A 17999-nucleotide genomic window follows, 5' to 3' on the forward strand; every position below is an offset into this window, starting at 1 on the left:
ACCCTTTTCATGAATCAGAACCCTGAACTTCTATATCTGAAACTGTGAATCTTTTCCATCTTTGTTTGTTTCTCTTTCCTACCTGCTTCTAAATTCCCCTCTTCCTTTATTCAGCTCCGAGATGCCATCTAGATACAGCCATGGAAAGGGAGGCTAACCTTCCAGCCCCACCTGCAACTTCCCATAGCCTCTCGCGCCTGTCTCGCGCCTCATCATCAACACCCTCATCATCAACATCCTCATCATCGACATCCTCGTCATCTTCAACCCCAGATTTTGTTCGGCATGTGCGAGCCGCTTTCAAGCGTCACAGGCCTCTTGGTAAAGCACCTACTCTTCTGATTTTTTCAATTCTAAGCATCTTTAATTGTTGAATTGAGAATTTAGGGTTTAATTTATTCTAGTTCCTCTTAACTTGTAAAAAAAATAAATAAATGAAATTCAGGGTTCTTCTTGATTGTGTGGATTTTCAGGTACAATGCAGTCTGAAAGTCTTCGACCAAGACGTGTACTGGTATCCCAGAGAGAACCAGAAAAGGGCAATGAGAAGTCTCAAGATGCGGTGTCATCGAGACAGGCTAATGCAACACATGATTTGATTGCTGAGAGGGAAAATGTGGTAGCTGTTGCTGGAGAAGTTCCTGATGATTCATCAATTACTCCTCCTTCCATTTCGGGGACTGTCACACAAACCCATGACCAAAACTTAGAGCCATTTAGTATGAAGGAAGATAATAACAAACTTAATCTGGATGGGCGAAATGATGATGGAGTTTCTTCTTCTTGTCTAGAATCTCAACACCTCCCAGTGGTTGATGGTGCAAAGAAAGTTCAAATATCTTCGGGCTGCAATATGGATCCCCAGAGTGAGTAACCTCTTCTTGGAACTAGGAATTAGTAACAGATACAATAATGATTATATTAAGCAGCTTTTGCTGCGGCATGTCTTCTCCCCATGGTTCTGTTTATGCAGGGGCCGTTGAACGGATGGCCACTGAAGGAGACAACTTGTCATCTCATTTGAGTTCTCTTGCATTGACAGAAATGGAATGGATTGGGAGCAGTCGGGTGGAGACATCTACTGTTAATGATCACCACTTGAAGCAGCGAGAATCTCAGCAACCGGAAGTTTTGGACATCAGCTTGAGGTCTGGTGGTGGAATCTCTTCATTGCTGGCAAAAAGAAGTGCTTTGTACCAGGACCAGCAACATCAATTAATGACATTTACTGGAAAGGACATTGGCCATCCCATGACTCAATCCTCGCTTATGGGTTCAACATGTGCAACCACAACTTCAGTCCATTCATCGTCTGCACCAATACTGAGTTCAATGACCTGCACCTCTTGTCTTCGAGATAGCGGTTCTCATATGGATATTGAAGCTTTGGAAGAGCTCAAGGGAAATCCTCAACCTACAGCTCAAGGGGATGCTGTGAAGCCATGTTCTACATTTCAGCACAACAGTGAGATGTTAATAGGCCAGAAAGATATTCCAAAACAAGTATCTGTCTTTGCTTTTGATCCAGCATTGAGAGTTAATGATCATGGCCTCTTAAAGGTTCAGCAAGACTGTAACAAGAAGGAATGTGAGCAGCCACATGATGCACAAGTTGACCATGGAAAGGGTTCTCAGTTTGATGATAAACCAAAGAAAGGGAAGGAGATTCTAGGTGATGGTCCTGTTGTAACTTCTCAGGCTCCATCATCAAGAAACTCATGTTCAAATATGAAATTGGAACCTTCCAAATCAGAAAAACCAGAAAAGGCTTCAAGTGGAAAAGGGGCATCAGTTCGTAAAAAGAATTACGATGCTGATTTGTTCTTAGGGTTAATGGGAAACTCTACCAAAAGCTTGGCAAGATTGGAAGTGGAGGAAGTAGTGAGGTTTACAAAGTCATTTCAGCCGATTGTACAATCTATGCCCTTAAAAGGATCAAGCTTAAAGGCCGTGATTATTCCACTGCATATGGGTTTTGCCAGGAGATTGAGTACCTAAACAAGTTGAAGGGAAAAAATAACATCATTCAACTTATTGACTACGAGGTACCAAACTGTGTAATCACATACATTGTATTTCCATGATGTGAATATCTTTATTTATCTCTTGTTAATCACGTTCATGGTCTAATGCTTTTCTATGCTGCATTTATAAATCATTTACTACAAATTTTGGCAAAAGTGCTGATATGACTTTTTTCTGTATGATCATGAAATCACCTAAAAGTGATTTGGAGAGAAGTGTGACATATTTTTACAAACTCGGTACTACTGTACTAGTTGAAGGATAAAACATAGAAATCATTATTTCCATATTGAAGAAGTGGAGGCCAGGGCACAATTATTTGACTTAACTTGCAAATCATAATTCATTATTTCTATATTGTAAAATTTGAGGCCAAGGCACAATCCATAAAAGAGATGGTTTCTTGATGGCAAATACTGGAGAAGAGAAGGGTGTCATTTATATATGTGGACATTATTAAAGATATGTATGAGGGTGTAGTGACTAGCGTAAAAACTATGGGGGGGTGTCAAGATAGTGAATTCCCAATTATAATTGGGTTACACCAAGGATTAGTCTTAAGTCCTTATTTTTTAAGGGGGGGTTGGGAGCAAGAGAAAGAACACTCGGGGTTGAGAGGCCAGCCAGGTCGATCGGGAAGAGCGCTTATCATGGATGATTTAACCAGAGGCATATAAGATGAAGTTCCTAGGTATTTGCTTTTTACTGATGATATTGTTCTGGTGGATGAGACAAAGGCAGGGATTAACGCCAAGTTGGAGTTATGGAGATCAACCTTGGAATCACACGGTCTTAAGATAAGTAGAATAAAGACGGAGTATATGATGTGTAACTTTAGCCACACTAGGACTGTTAATGAGTTGGTGAATATTGCTGAGAATGAGAGATCCCACAAAGTGACTATTTTAGATATTTGGGCTCAATCGTAAATGAAGAACGTGATATAATGAATGATGTTGCCCAGAGGATTAAAATAGGATGGATGAAGTGGTGATGCGTCCTGAGTGTTGTTTATCGACATATTCCTTTAAAGCTTAAGGGAAAATTTTTATAAGACTATTATATTACCGACTATGATGTATGGTACGGAATGTTGGGCAGTTAAGAAGAGTCATATGGATAAACTAAGTGTAGTGGAGATGTGGATATTGAGATGGATGTGTGACAAAACTAGGAAGGATGGAGTAAGGAATGACCATATTAGAGACAAGTTGGGAGTAGCCCTGATTCAGAAGTTTGAGGTGGTATGACCATGTCCAACGGAGGCCTTGGGATACCCCAGTTTGGAAGAGTGGTTTGATTCAAATTGAAGAGACTAAAAGAGCCAGGGGCAAGCCTAGATTAACCATGGGAAAAATGGTAAGCAGAGACATGCATAGCTTAAGCCTCGTATCATGTATGACGTCAAATAGAGCTGATTGGAGAGCAAGGACCCATCTGGCTGAACCCATTTAGTTGGCACATCAAAAGACAACATTAAGCCACATCAAGTCATCAAAAATCAACATCAAGTCTCATCAAGTCATCATAAATCAATATTAAGCCACATCAAGTCATAAAAAATCAACGTAGAAATAGAAGATAGCAAAACTGAAGAAGCAAACTATTGAAAGTTTGAAACAATCAAAACATACATTTGGTTTATATGTTCTTGGAATTAGTCATTTTCAGGTATACCTAGTCTCACATTTGGTTTATACTGTTCTTAGAAAATATGATCTTATCAATAAGTAATTAACTTGCTCTCGATTTGGAGAAATGTTTTTGTTCTCTAAGAAATTTGATTGATCTAATGATTTTATTTTACATGAGATTTTTTGTATTAGGTAGAGCACAAAACCAGCTTTCCAACAAATTCAAGATTGCTTAAATCTGATTTATATTGAATGAGTAAGGTTCCGATCAAACCTTATTTGGTGTGCGGGAATGCTTTCAAAATCGTTCTGAATGAAAATATTTTTTTAGATAACAAAACAAGTGAATATTTTACCGCAGTTTTGGTTTTTAGATTTGATAAAACCTCCAGCGTTAGAAAGTTGAAAATGTCACCTATTGCCAAAAATCTATTTTTTGTTCTTGAACTGGGGGGTTGACTTTTTATCATTTTGGAATTTGGTTTTTGAACTATTTTTAATGGATTCAAATAGGGGGTATTTATTTATTTATGAATAATATCTCAAGTAAGTGAAATTTGGCATAAATAAGTACCCGAACCTGGTTCGACACCAATTAAACCAGTTCAAGGCCCCCTACAATAAGGCGGCAGCCGCCTAGGCACCTAGAAAACCGCATGGATGCCTAAGCGTGCTGAACCTGGTTCGACACTAATTAAACCAGTTCAAGGCGCCCTACAATAAGGCGGCAGCCGTCTAGGCACCTAGAAAACCTCTTGGATGCCTAGGCAATGCCTTGACAACTATGACACGCTATGACAACTATGTTATAGAATATATTACTATACATTGACAATATCTATATGTCAATTTTCAGCATACTATCTAACCCCCAAGTATCAATATAGCCATAGACTTGGGATGAATCCAGATATTATGGAATCAGTGAAGCAAGTGGTTGCCAAGTTGGAGCCTAATATAGTTCTTGATTGGTAGGAGATCAACTAGAAGCTAATATCCGGGATCTATTATGAATTGGTAAACTCGGGTAGGCTAAAGTTGGAGATTTTGGCCAAATTAGGATTAGGGTTTGGTTGAGTCTAGGGTTTGTAGGTAGGGTTGCAGGTTAGTGATGGGAAGTCTAACAGTGAAGGTTTCGTTAAGGTTTAAGAATGTAATTTGAGTTGGACAGCAAATTAGGTTTAGGTTTATGGGTTTATGAAAAAAGAATCAAGGGAGGATCTAGGGTTTAGGTTGGGATTCTTGGCCTAGGGTTTGGATTGAGTGTTCCTAGGTGTGAGTGAGGTTAGTTCCAAGTATGGGCAGAAACTCACGCTGGGTTTGGTCTGTGCAGGTTTTAGGGTTTATGGGAACTGATTCAGGTAGGTGGGAATTAGGGTTTTAATGGGAGGATAGGGCTAGGCTTTGGATCAAGTGGAGCTTGATGGTGGAGGAGTATGTGGTCTGAATTTGGGGTTTCGTGGATGAGTGGACAGGTCTTGTTCGATGGTTGGTGTAGTAAAAATGAAAATTAAAAGGGGGGGGGGGGATTGTTAGGGTTGGGTTGTAGAGGAGTAGAAGAAGAATAATGGGGATGGGGATGGGGAATGTTTCAAACTCATTGGAATTGCAGAATTATCCTGGCGGCAGCTTGTTTGAAGATGAAACTTGAATAAAAATTGAATCTTTAACTAGAACTTGAAGGAGATCTTCAAAGGAACCACCCGGGCTTCACACTGCAAGGTGTCGATTGGATTAAACACCAATCCCACCAACGAACCACCTGGGCTTCCCCCCGCAAGGTGTCAATCGGATCAAACACCGATCCCACCAGCCTTGATCAAACACGAGACGATTCTTCATAGGAGAAGAGAAGTTGCAACAGCTTGCAAGAGCAAAATTTTCAAATCTGTGAGGTCATGAGCACCCCCACGATTTCTATTATTTATATTGGCCAAAAGGCTTGCTGTCCTAATCAGCCTAGGAGTCTAAAAGCTCCTAGCCGACTCTAATTATACATCACAACCTCTCTCAAATTCATGGAGAGGTGTGGACCCAATTTATTATTAAAACAAATAAAAGAAAGGTGACTAAAGTCACTTAAATTGAGCCACTGGTTCAAACTAGTTTTGGACCGGTTCAAGTTAAAACACTAAAACGTGAAAATAAACTAAGTATCAAAGCTAATCCCGTATGCAACCTAATTACCTCTACTTTAGGTCCATAAAAAGTGACCTATTACATTCAAAACCCATGGGACCAATGGCCCAACATGTATATAATTCAACCCTAGACTTATTCCTATGGAAAGAAGCCCAATTTGGTGATAAATCTGCATCAGATTTAGTACAATCCATTTTCAACAATGAGGTGAGTTTTGTAGTTCATTAGGAATATAACAAGTAATTACTTTGAATGGGTTACTAACTTTAACAATTTCCCAAATGGGTATAGAGTAAAAGTTTCAGGGATGCCTTGGGGCGTTTTGGAGCCTCCGCCACCACGGTTGGCCAGGAAAATATTGATGCTAGTATGCAATTTAGTATTGTATTCTCTTACTTACATCTGTATTAAAACTTATAAAATGCAAATAACATGTCTTATTATTGTAATGCAGTTGAATGGTGGGTGTTGTATAAGGGTACGATACAAGAATTGATTAAGATAACAATCAATGTATTCTCCCAGACATGTTCTGCCTCCATTTGTGAGCGAAACTGGAGAACGTTTTCGCTCATCCACTTAAAGAGGCAAAACCGATTGGGTTCCCAACATCTGGCTGACTTGGTGTATGTGCATTACAATATGAGGTTGAATATACAGCACATATGCCTGGGTAGAGAGAACGACAGGAACCGGATCTAGCTTGCGACATTTTCCAGTTGGAGTCAGATGGGGAGGATCCCTTGGTGGAGTGGGTGAGGGATAGAGGTGAGCTGGTGATGGATCAGGTTGGGGGTAGGCCTAACCCCCATATAAGCAGTTAGATGGGTGTTGATGTGGATGACTACATGGCTTAAGAGGGTCAGATACACTTACAGACACCTTGACCATTCGAGCCCGCACTTAATAGGGATGATGAGGACAACATTGAGTGGTCCACTTCCTCAGGTGGTCAAACTTGCATACTAGCACCGTCTACTCATAGAGCTGATAGTAACGACAATGATGATGGTGGCAACAACGATGATGATGGTGGTGATAGTGATGGTGATGGGGGTGTTGATGCAAATGGACTTTGAGAGCAGTATGGCCAGGCACAGGCGGAGCGGGAGGCCAGCCTGGAGTTGATTCGATTTAATAGGGAGACCTAGTTTGAACACGCCACACAGGATATGGACCACGATGCACTTCCATCCTCCTCTAATGCAAGCTAAACAAGAGGGCTTCATCGCCAAGGTTCTAAAACTCGGATCTTAGTACCAACTCGGTTATGGGAAAAACCGAGTCGAGTCGAGTCGAGATCTCGCTGAGTTGGTGCAATATTTTTTTTTCTGACTCGAAGCCTCATCTCGGTGGGTTTTAGATCTAGTTTGGGTCTGAAACTTGGTATTCAGCCTATTTTAGGCCATTTAAACACAATGACACTATCAGATTTTGCAAAAACAAAGTCCAAATATGAGTTTCACTTCGGACCATAGGTTGGTAGGCGTCGAGGGCGTCAACGTACTAAAATACCCTACTCTACACATAGTTTAAAATGGTAGATGGGCATTAAAATGGTAGATGAGCCATTAAAAGGGTAGATGGGCATTAAAATGGTAGATGGGTCATTAAAAGGGTAGATGGGCATTAAAAATGGATCAAACTGAGATATCGACCCGAGATCCGAGATCTCGGCGAGATATGGACAAGATGCCTCATAAAAATGGATCAAAACGAGATCTCACACTTATGGGACTCGCCTTAGGTCTCGTCTCGTTTTTTGCAAAAAATGAGAAACTCGGCGAGATCGCGAACTATGCTCAAAACTAGTTTCATCCAGATGAGCAGGTTGATTGTATAGATATTGATGGCCTTTCTAGCACTGTTGGTGGGTTGAGTCATGAGTATAGGGGACAATAGATCAAGTGGGCACTGGTGTGCCCCATCCTTTGCCGGAGAGAGTAGATGATCAAAGTTCAATGCATATTGTCATTTCACTGGCGTTGGGGAGCATACATCTTCATCTGTTCCCAATTTTGATTACAACGCCCACTCACAGGGACATACAGGATCATCCTTTGTGATTTGCTTATCCTACCCAGCCCTCTAACCGTACATGTTGCCAACACTATTGTCACAGTGGCTTCTTCTTCACATTACACTAACGTATACTCTAGGATAGGTTACCTCTAGTATGTAGATGAGGCCATTTATAGGGCAGCAGTGGAGGACTACAAGTGTTTCTTCTTGCACACTATGACATGGCATGCATTTGTCAATTGTCATGCAGTTGGAGGAAAATGCACGTCGGCTCCATTGGACCTTGAGTGGACTCAATCCAGGACGTCATAGTTCGTATTAGCAAACAATATCTATTGTTGGGAGACTTGGGACTTGGGTGTCTATGTTACTTGTACTTTGTAGTTTGTACTATTTCATAAATAATTAATCAATATTATGTTTCTTCATTTATGGTGCATAATCTACATGTTTTACTTGCCTTTCCTATCTTCTAGTTTTAAAACAATGTATAGTGTAAACCTGCGCAAATCAGAGAAGAAGAGTAGAAGAGAGGCACTGAATCCACGTTAACAATCCACTAACCACAATAAAAGAAAGAGAGGAACTGAATCCCACGTTAACAATCCATTAACCACAATAAAGAAGGATTACAAGATATATGGACTAGGGTAAAGGGAAAAAGACTAAAAAGGGCTTTACTTCTGCCCAACAGAGTGTCTCGGGATTAGCGCCAGACGCTGATCCCGAGACCCTGTTTTGGGTCCACCATATGACTCCTACCACTCCCCCTTAAGCTGGAGCATATATATCAGTCATGCCTTGCTTGTTACAAATATATTCTATCCTCCCATTACCCAAAGGTTTAGTGAGCACATCCGCAAGTTGCTCTCCAGTTCGAACATGACTCGGAATAATCAATCCACCTTGCATCTTCTCACGAACGAAATGGCAATCAATTTCAATATGCTTCGTCCTCTCATGGAACACAGGATTCAAAGCAATGTGAACAGCTGCTTGGTTATCACACCACAACTGCATGGGAACTGGAGTCTTGAAACCCAACTCAAACATTAACTGTTGGATCCACATTAATTCACAAGTCAATTGTGCCATAGCTCGATATTCTGACTCAGCACTATATCGAGCCACAACACTCTGTTTCTTGCTCTTCCATGAGACAAGATGCCCTCCAACAAAAGCACAGTATCCTGTAGTCGATCTCCTATTAGTTGGAGTTCCTGCCCAATTAGCATATGAAAATCCTTCAACTCTGCTATGTCCATGGTCTTGGTACACAATTCCTCTACCTGGAGCCTTTTCAAGATATCGCAGAATATGAATAACTGCCTCCCAATGAGTCATCCGAGGAGAGGAAAGAAACTGACTCACCACACTAACTTGAAAAGCAATGTCGGGTCGGGTACCTGGTAGATAGTTCAGCTTACCCACCAATCTTCCATATCTTTCAGGATCATCAAGAATGTCTCCTCCATCAGCGACAAGTTTCACACCTTGATCCATTGGTGAGTCACCCAAGCATGCCTGTCTCAGTAAGCAAGTTTAATACATACTTCATTTGTGACAGAAAAACTCCCTTCCGAGACTGAGCCATTTCAATTCCTAGAAAATATTTCAGCTTGACCAAGTCTTTTGTCTGAAACTTCTATTGAAGATATACTTCAACTCAGCTATACCAGCTGTATCATCACCAGTGATGATAATATCATCAACATACACAATCAAAAAAATCCTTCATGCACCTGACTGTTTATAAAATAATGAATGGTCACTTCCACATCTGAACAAACCAAAGGAAGAACCACCTCTGTGAACCTGCCAAGCCAAGCACAAGGGAACTGTTTCAGTCCATACAAAGGCTTTTTCAACCTACACACCATACTAGTCTCCCCCTGAGCAACAAACCTTGGTGGTTGCTTTATATAGACTTCCTCCTGCAAAGTACCATGCAGGAATGCATTTTTGACATCAAGCTGAAACAAAGGCCAGCGGTACGTTGCAGCCAAAGAAATGAGAATACGAACAGAAGTCAGCTTTGCAACAGGTGAAAAAGTATCTACGTAGTCTACACCATACACCTAGGCATACCCTTTGGCAACAAGTCTGGCCTTCACCCTAGCAAGAGAGCCATCGGGATTTACCTTCACCGCATACACCCATTGACAACCAATGGCAGTTTTTCCTTTGGGCAGCAGTACAAGGTCCCAAGTATCATTCACCTTTAATGCCTGTAATTCTTCTTCCATAGCTGTCCTCCAGCCAGAACTAGATAACGCCTCTGTCACAGACTTAGGAAGGGGTTGGGCCTCAACAATAGATAAAAAGGAACGAAAAGAAGAAGACACAAATGAGTAAGAAACAATTTTTGAGAGAGAATGCTTAGTGCAACTACGGATACCTTTTCGTCGAGCAATAAGAATGTCAAGATCAGACACAATAGGATCAACTGGAGGAATACCCGTAGAAGGATCTGCATCCGAAGTCGACGTGACAGGGTCGGTGAGAGTAGGAGGGGCAGCAGCTACCTGTTGGCGTCGGATATATGTCTGGGTCACCGGTGGTCGCTGTGTAGGAGCTGGCGGTGATGGAACAAGAGTCTAAATAATATATACTGGAAAATCATCATCTAACTCAGAAGCATTTACCGGATCAACATGGTATGGCGTGGATTCAAAGAAAAACACATCAGAGGTAATAAAATAAGGAAATTATCAACGCCACCCCCTGTCGTTTGCCTATATTTTAAGGCACACCCACTAACTACCATAATATGAACCATTACCCATTTTTGAACGGTGTTAACATATGAAATTTCTTTGACCAATATACCCTTTACTGTAAAAACATAAAAAAACCTATTCCTAAACAAAGTTCCTATTTTACCCTCCCCGGCCATCTCATCCTCCACCTCCACCTCATTTTCAGCCACCGCGGCCCTGTTATGCAACCTCCACTCCCACTCCCCACTGCTCTCCCCCACCACCCTCCGTCCCTGCCACTCACTCCCATCCCTAAACAAAACAATAGGAGCAAAAACAGTAACGACCAACAACCGAAAGCAAAACCAGAAAACCACTTCCACGATTCTGGTTCCAAACCAGACAACTTTCTTAGAAGGTTTCTGCTTAGGCAAAGACGCATCTCTCGTCGAAAATGAGTATTACCTCTGCTGCTCTGTTCAAAAGGTTTAATTAAGAAACCTGAATTTGTTAGAGTTATTATCCAATGTCTTTACTCCCTGGGCTATAAAAAGTCAGCATCTCAATTGGAATCTGAATCTGGAATTTCTTACAAATCATGGAATTCATAGCATACTACTTCCATTAATATATGGATGCTATGGGCACCCACCCAGAAGAGCACACACTCAGTTAACATGTCATGCATGTATTTGCTATTGAGAGACAAATGTTACAAATACACCAAATTCTTAATGCGAATTGGAATGACAGTATCACCACTCTTGTTGCACTTGAGGATTTGGTAGAAGAGATTCGAGCTTCAGCTTCTTAATCTTCAGGCAGTTTATCCTGGAGTGCTTGAACCGTGGAAGCAACGTGGGGCTGGGCTCGGAGGTGGGAACGATGAGTGGAAGCAGACCATTAACCAGCTATTGACGGAGATGGATGGCTTCTCCGGCAACAGTGGCGTAATCGTGCTTGCTGCTACCGACAGGCCTGGTGTTCTTGACAACTTTGCTAAGGCCCCACAAAGGGTGAGGAGGAGGTGGAAGGGGTAAGTAAAATAGGGTATGGTGAACATTTCAACCACATAAAGCTCCTGATTCTCCCATCTAATCAATACTGCAGAGACGCATCTCTCATCGATAACGAGTAATAAATGAATCAGAAACGAAGCTCACACGAGAAATTACCGGGATCTGAACTGACAGAGGAGCAGAGCCAGGGCTTCAACAGAAACTCAAAAGTGAAGTAGAAGAAGACAAGGCAACCAAGGAAACTTCATTATTTCTCTCTCCATTTCACCACCTCTAATGACTTGTTTTAAGAAATATGGCTTGCTCTGTAAGGTTTGTTGACAGAGGAGTGAGAGAAGAGGAAGGGGGCTCAATTAGAATCAGATGAGAAGAAGAAGGGGGCTTGCCGCTGCAACTTGAGCTTGTGATCAAGTGAGATTGACACTTGGAGAGAGAACTTGCCTCTGCAACTCGAGCTTGGTCGGAGAACTGAAGGATGTGCGATCCAGGGTGAGGAAGATGTTGCTGTGGATTCTCCAAGGTTGTCGATGAGTGTGAGGAAGAAAAGGGTTTGTGGGTGTTTTAATTGAAAGGGTAGATTAGGTACTTTGCCAACTAAGAAAGCCATAATTGTCTTTTAAAAAATATTAAATAGCTGACATCACCACTTAACAACTTTTAACTAACGGTAAGGGGACTCTATGGAATTAGTTTGATAAAGTAGGGGGTGGCATTGATATTACGGTAGTTAGTGGGTGTGCCTTAAAATATAGGCAAACGTCAGGGGGTGGCGCTGATAATTTCCCAATAAAATATTTGTGCAACGACGGAGAATAACAACGGTAATCCTTTTGGGTACGAGAATACCCAAGAAACATACACTTAATGGCTGTAGATCCAACTTGGACAACCCCGGCCTATGATCCCGAATAAAACACACATCCAAAGATACGAGGTGGCAAAGCAAACACAGATTCAGATGGAAACAATATAGGATGGGGAACTCCACCTCGCAAAATTGATGAAGGCATGCGATTATTGAGATAGCATGCGGTCATCACCGCATCAGCCCAGAAAATTTTGGGAACCTTCATCTCAAACAAAATGGACCGAGTAACCTCCATTAAGTGTCGATTTTTCCTCTCTGCAACACCATTTTGTTGTGTGTCAGAGCAGGAAGATTGATGAGCCATACCCTGCTGAACCATAAATGCAGAAAAAGGAGCAGAGAAGTACTCTTTAGCATTATCACTACGTAAGACTTTCACATTCACACCAAACTGAGTTCGAACTTCAGAGACAAATGCACAAAATATAGAAAATAATTCAGATATGCTTTTCATTAAATATAACCAAGTAACTCTTGAATGGTCATCAACAAATGTAACAAAATATTTAAAACCCAAGTTTGACATAACAGGACATGGACCCCAAACATTAGAATGGACTAAAGAAAAGGGAGAAGCAGAACGCTTATTGACTCAAGGAGGATAACTCACATGATGGAGCTTCTCAAACTGACACGACTCACATTCAAGACTTGAAATATAATTAAAACTGGAATCTAATTTCCTAAGACTCTTCAAAGAAGGATGACCAAGCCGACAATGAATCTGATGGTGAGAAGCAATACTGGAGCAAGTAACAGACTAAGCACCATCAAGGAGATACAACCCCCCTGACTCACGTCCTCTACCAATCGTTTCTTCGTAGAAAGATCCTAAAAAACACAAGAATCAGGGTAAAAGGTTACTGAACAGTTGTAAGTATTTGTGAGTTCACTCACGGACATAAGATTAAAAGGAAAATTTGGAAGGTAGAGCACGGAAGACAGAGACAATGAAGAACTAGGATGAACGGTACCAGTGCCCTTAACTTGTGCTGAAGACCCATCAGCTAATGTAACACTGGATGAATACGGAGACAAAGAAGAAAAGATACCTGACATTCCTGACATGTGATCCGATGCCCCTGAATCAATGATCCAGGAACAAGAAGCTGCAGAAAGGCATCCGGTGGCATTACCTGGCTTAACCAAAGTGGCAGCGGAAGTAGGTTGTGAAATCTGGAACTGTTTGTACCGTGCAAATTCTTCCTCTGACATAACAACCACCTTACCCTCAGAGGGTGGAGGTGACGAGGCCGCATCATTATTGGTGGCGAAATTTGCAAACTGTTGCTGTCCAGGCTTCCATGAAGCTTCCAACAAAATCTTTGAATGTGGCCAGGTTGACCACAATGATGACAAGTCTGGACAGTACTAGAACCATCAGAAGAGGCATTGGACTGCCCATAACTCTGGCCAGTACCTTGCTGATTCTGACCCCTTCCTGTACCACGACCACCACCACGTCCAGTTCCACGACCTCCCCAACGGTTACCACCATCTCCACGGCCACCACTACCAGCCCCAGTCTGCAATAATAGGGCTGAACTGTCAGTCGTTGGGGTATATTCAATAGAACTCTCACGAGATACACGAAGGACACAAGCAAATGTATCCATGAGAGATGCAACAGTCTCACCACCATGAATTTGGGCCCTAACAAACTCACTCCTGCCCAAGTCCTCCCAAAAATCCCATCACTGCAAGTTGTTCTCGTTGAAGTTGCATCTGCTTCACATCTGAAGTAATAGGGAGGAGAGCATTCAATTCTTCATACATCCTCTAAAAATCAGCAAAGTACTGTGTCGTGGATCGTCCCTTTCGTTCAGTACGATAAAATTCCTGTGAGAGTTCATATATCCTGGATAAATTGTTTTGTCCAGAATACAGAACACCTAAATAATCCCACAACTCCTTCACCGTATCGATATGAGTAACCAAATCCACAATATGGTTCTCCATCGAATTCAACATCTGTCCAAGAATTCTTGCATCAACAATTTCCCATGTTGCATCATCTGTTGGAGTTAAATGCACCAGCTGATTTCGGCCAGTCAAAACAACTTTCACAATTTTCCGCCATTGCTGAAAATTGCTTACACCATCAAGTTTCTTCTCTGTGATGCGATTGGAAGATGAGGATCACTACCTCAGTTACCACACTATTTTATCTTCATCATCCATGCTGTCCCTTTCAGAAAAAAGGTCAAACCTTGACCAACACTACCAATCGAATCACCAAAAAGGCCAAAAATTACATCCCAAACTCTGCTGCCACCACGTGAACTCCAACACACCAACCAAAACTTCATGAAAAGAATAATAGGGCAGCTGTTGCCATCAAAAGAAGCATTCGACCAGCAAGAGAACCTTCGATAGCCATCAAACTAAAACAAATACCACCACATACATCGAAATCTGCTTATTTATTTGAGAAAAGCAGATTTAGTCCATCAATCCATAAGCAATATCCACCCAAACACCAACACAGTTGAAGGGGTGAAAAATCACCCCCTTTCCTTGATTCGAGAGCCTTTAGTAAGGTTAATTAGAGTTACAGATTTGAAAAAAAAAAGAGAATGAAGAAGGAGAAGAGAAAAGAGAGATAAAGGACTTCCGCAGGCCTAGGAATTACAGCTCTGATACCATGTAAACCTGCGCAAATCAGAGAAGAAGAGTGGAAGAGAAAAAGAGAGGACGAGAGGAACTGAATCCCACGTTAACAATCCAGTAACCACAATAAAGAAGGATTACAAAATATATGGACTAGGGTAAAGGGAAAAAGACTTAAAAGGGCCTTACTTCTGCCCAGCAGAGTGTCTCGGGATTAGCATCTGACCCTAATCCCAAGATCCTGTTTTGGGTCAACCATATGACTCCTAACATATAGAATTGGCAATATTACACAAGGTACACAATAGGGTTCGGTGTTTACTACCAACCAAGGGTGCAAATCCAAATCACCATTTTATGTGACTTTTCTTGTAATATGGAGGTCTACATATGTTTTTTTTGGGTGAATAATAAATTTATTACCAAAGAGTAAAAAAAGAAAAACAGACCTCAAAATGGAGGGAGAAAGAAACAATGACCAACAGCCGAAAGCTCAAACAAGGGAGCCCACAGCTAGAAGGGAGATAGAGGGAAGACCCCAGGAGACAACAATGAGCCTATTCCTTGGGGTGTCATTACAAGTAGAGGGAGCAACCGAACTAAGTTTCGTTTTAATTTCAAAAGAAATGGAATCCCAAATCTGATTGAGAGATCTAGATTTGGTGGTCCATTTCTGTAGATTGCGCTCCATCCAAATATGATTGATGACAGTAGAAAAGGCCAGCTTTCCAACCACATCACAAAGGGAAGAACCTCCAAAAGTCATATCAACTCAAAGCCATTCTCTGTCAAAAGGAAGAATCCTCCGATTTCTTGGCCAGCATTTAGCAAGGATGCCTTTCCAGTAGAATAGGAGAAAGGGCAAGCAAAGAATAGGTGATTGGAATCCTCAATCCCATTCCAACAAAGACCACAGTTAGGAGGAACAGTGATGTGCCAACGCCGGAGAAAAGACTGCATTGGAAGGCAGTTAGAGAAGACTCTGCAGACCGTAAAGCTGTGCTAGGGAATGTGATGTTTGAACCAAACAAGTTTCCTCCAAGGAACAAGAGGTTGACGAGGCCGACTGAGATCCCAAGCAGCTTTGGAACTAAAAGTACCTGAAGAATTTGGCAGCCAAGTAACACAGTCATCCCTATGAAGGGGTCTTCTGGGAATGGAGGGCAATAAATTCTAGATAGTAGTAAGCATAGGATTTGAGATATTTGGGGGGTCCCAGCCATTAGCATCTAAAATACCAGCCACCAAAGCATTTCTAAACAATCCAGAGCCATAAATAGTTCTAGGGTTGACTTGATGAAGGAGAATTTCCATAGGGTGCCAATGATCCAGCCACAGGGAAGTGGAATTCCCATTACCAATGTGGGAGTGAATAGATCCAAGAACAATGGAGCGAGAAGCAAGGATTTTGCACCAAACCCAGGAAGCATCCAAAGAGATGGAGATTGTCCAAATGGAATCCGATCGAAGAAGCCCAGAATAAATCCAATCTACTCAAATACTTTTCTTTCTAGACAATCTTCCATATCAACTTGATGATGCCAGCTGAATTCACCTCCTTGATCCTTCTGATACCCAAACCTCCTTCCACTAGAGGAAGGCAAACTGAAGCCCAACTAGTAGGCCGAAGAAACCTTGAGGAATCAGTTCCTTTCCAGAGGAAAGAAGACATGAGGGATTCCAAGGATTTGATAATGGAGTGAGGCAGCCCATAAATTCCAGACCAGTAAATGTAGGAACCTTGCAACACAGACTTGACGAGCACCAGGCGACCGGCATAAGAGAGAAGCTTGCCTTTCCAAAGTTGAAGTCTCTTCCTAATAAGATCCAGCATGGGAGTGCAATGATGAGCCGATAATCTAGCCGGAATCAATGGGAGACCCACATTTTTTATTGGAAGCTGACCTACAAAGAAGCCACATTTTTCCTTCAAAACAACTTTGTCCAGACCAGATACCCCGGCTAGGAAAAGAAGGGACTTTGATGGATTGATCTGGAGCCCCGATAACGCTTGGAAATGCTGCAAACAGTACATAATAGACTCAAAAGAGCTAATGGAAGCCTTGGAGAAGATCATGAGGTCATCAACGAACGCCAAGTGAGAAAGCTTAAGGGCTTTGCATTTGGGGATGGGGGTGATGAGCTGCTGATCAGTGCATAATTGGATTTCCTGAGAGAGAATTTCCAGAGTTAATGTGAAAATATAAGGGGAGAGAGGGCAACCTTGACGAACACCAACAGTAGAAGCAAAATAGCCGGCTGGGCTGCCATTAACAAGCACTGAGAACCTGCGAGTAGATATGCAACAATGGATACAATGGATGAAAACCGGAAGAAATCCCATCTTAGCCAAGACTTTGACAATGAAATCCCATCTCAGAGAATCAAAAGCTTTGTGAATATCAATCTTCATAAGAGCAGTTGGGGCATGGTTTTTTCTCTCAAAAACCTCTAACTATCTCATTGCAAAGAACGATATTATCCGAAGTGTTCCTTCCTGGGATGAAGGTCGATTGGTTTTCATTGACATGGAAATCCACAGCAGTCTTGAGCCTGAAAGCAAGGATTTTTGCAATGTACTTGTAAATCAGGTTACAGTGGGTAATGGGCCTGAAATCCGACTTCACTGAAGCTCCCTCCTTCTTTGGAATGAGGCAAAGAAAAGTATGGTTCACCCCTGTAATCTGACTAGGGTTAAAGAAAAAACTTCTAATAGCTTTGATGAGATCATCCTTAATGATATCCCAGGATGCTAAGAAGACCCCCATACTAAATCCATCTGGCCCAGGAGCCCGGTTCAACTTGAGAGAGTGAATAGCAGTAATAATTTCATCCTCCAGAGGAATGGCACTAAGGGACTGGATGAACTCATTAGGAATGAATTTGTTGAGCAAATTATTTGGAATCTGATCAGCAGCGTCCAAAGAGCCAGTAAAAAGATCCTTGAAGTAGTTCACAGCCATGTCTTTGATGTCTTTCA

The 17999-nt window shown here is 41.8% G+C and overlaps 1 protein-coding gene across 1 annotated transcript in view; it reads left to right on the plus strand.

Moving 5' to 3' along the window:
• LOC122662742 (serine/threonine-protein kinase MPS1) overlaps nucleotides 1-17999 on the plus strand; it is a 38008-nt gene continuing 20009 nt past the window's right edge. Inside the window, 4 exon segments of the mRNA XM_043858462.1 lie at nucleotides 1-321; nucleotides 474-866; nucleotides 1043-1822; nucleotides 1825-2045. Of these exon segments, the coding sequence (XP_043714397.1) occupies nucleotides 141-321; nucleotides 474-866; nucleotides 1043-1822; nucleotides 1825-2045 (1575 nt within the window). The 5' untranslated portion in view covers nucleotides 1-140.

Source organism: Telopea speciosissima, chromosome 5 (assembly GCF_018873765.1).
Source record: "Telopea speciosissima isolate NSW1024214 ecotype Mountain lineage chromosome 5, Tspe_v1, whole genome shotgun sequence".
Lineage (NCBI taxonomy): Eukaryota > Viridiplantae > Streptophyta > Magnoliopsida > Proteales > Proteaceae > Telopea > Telopea speciosissima.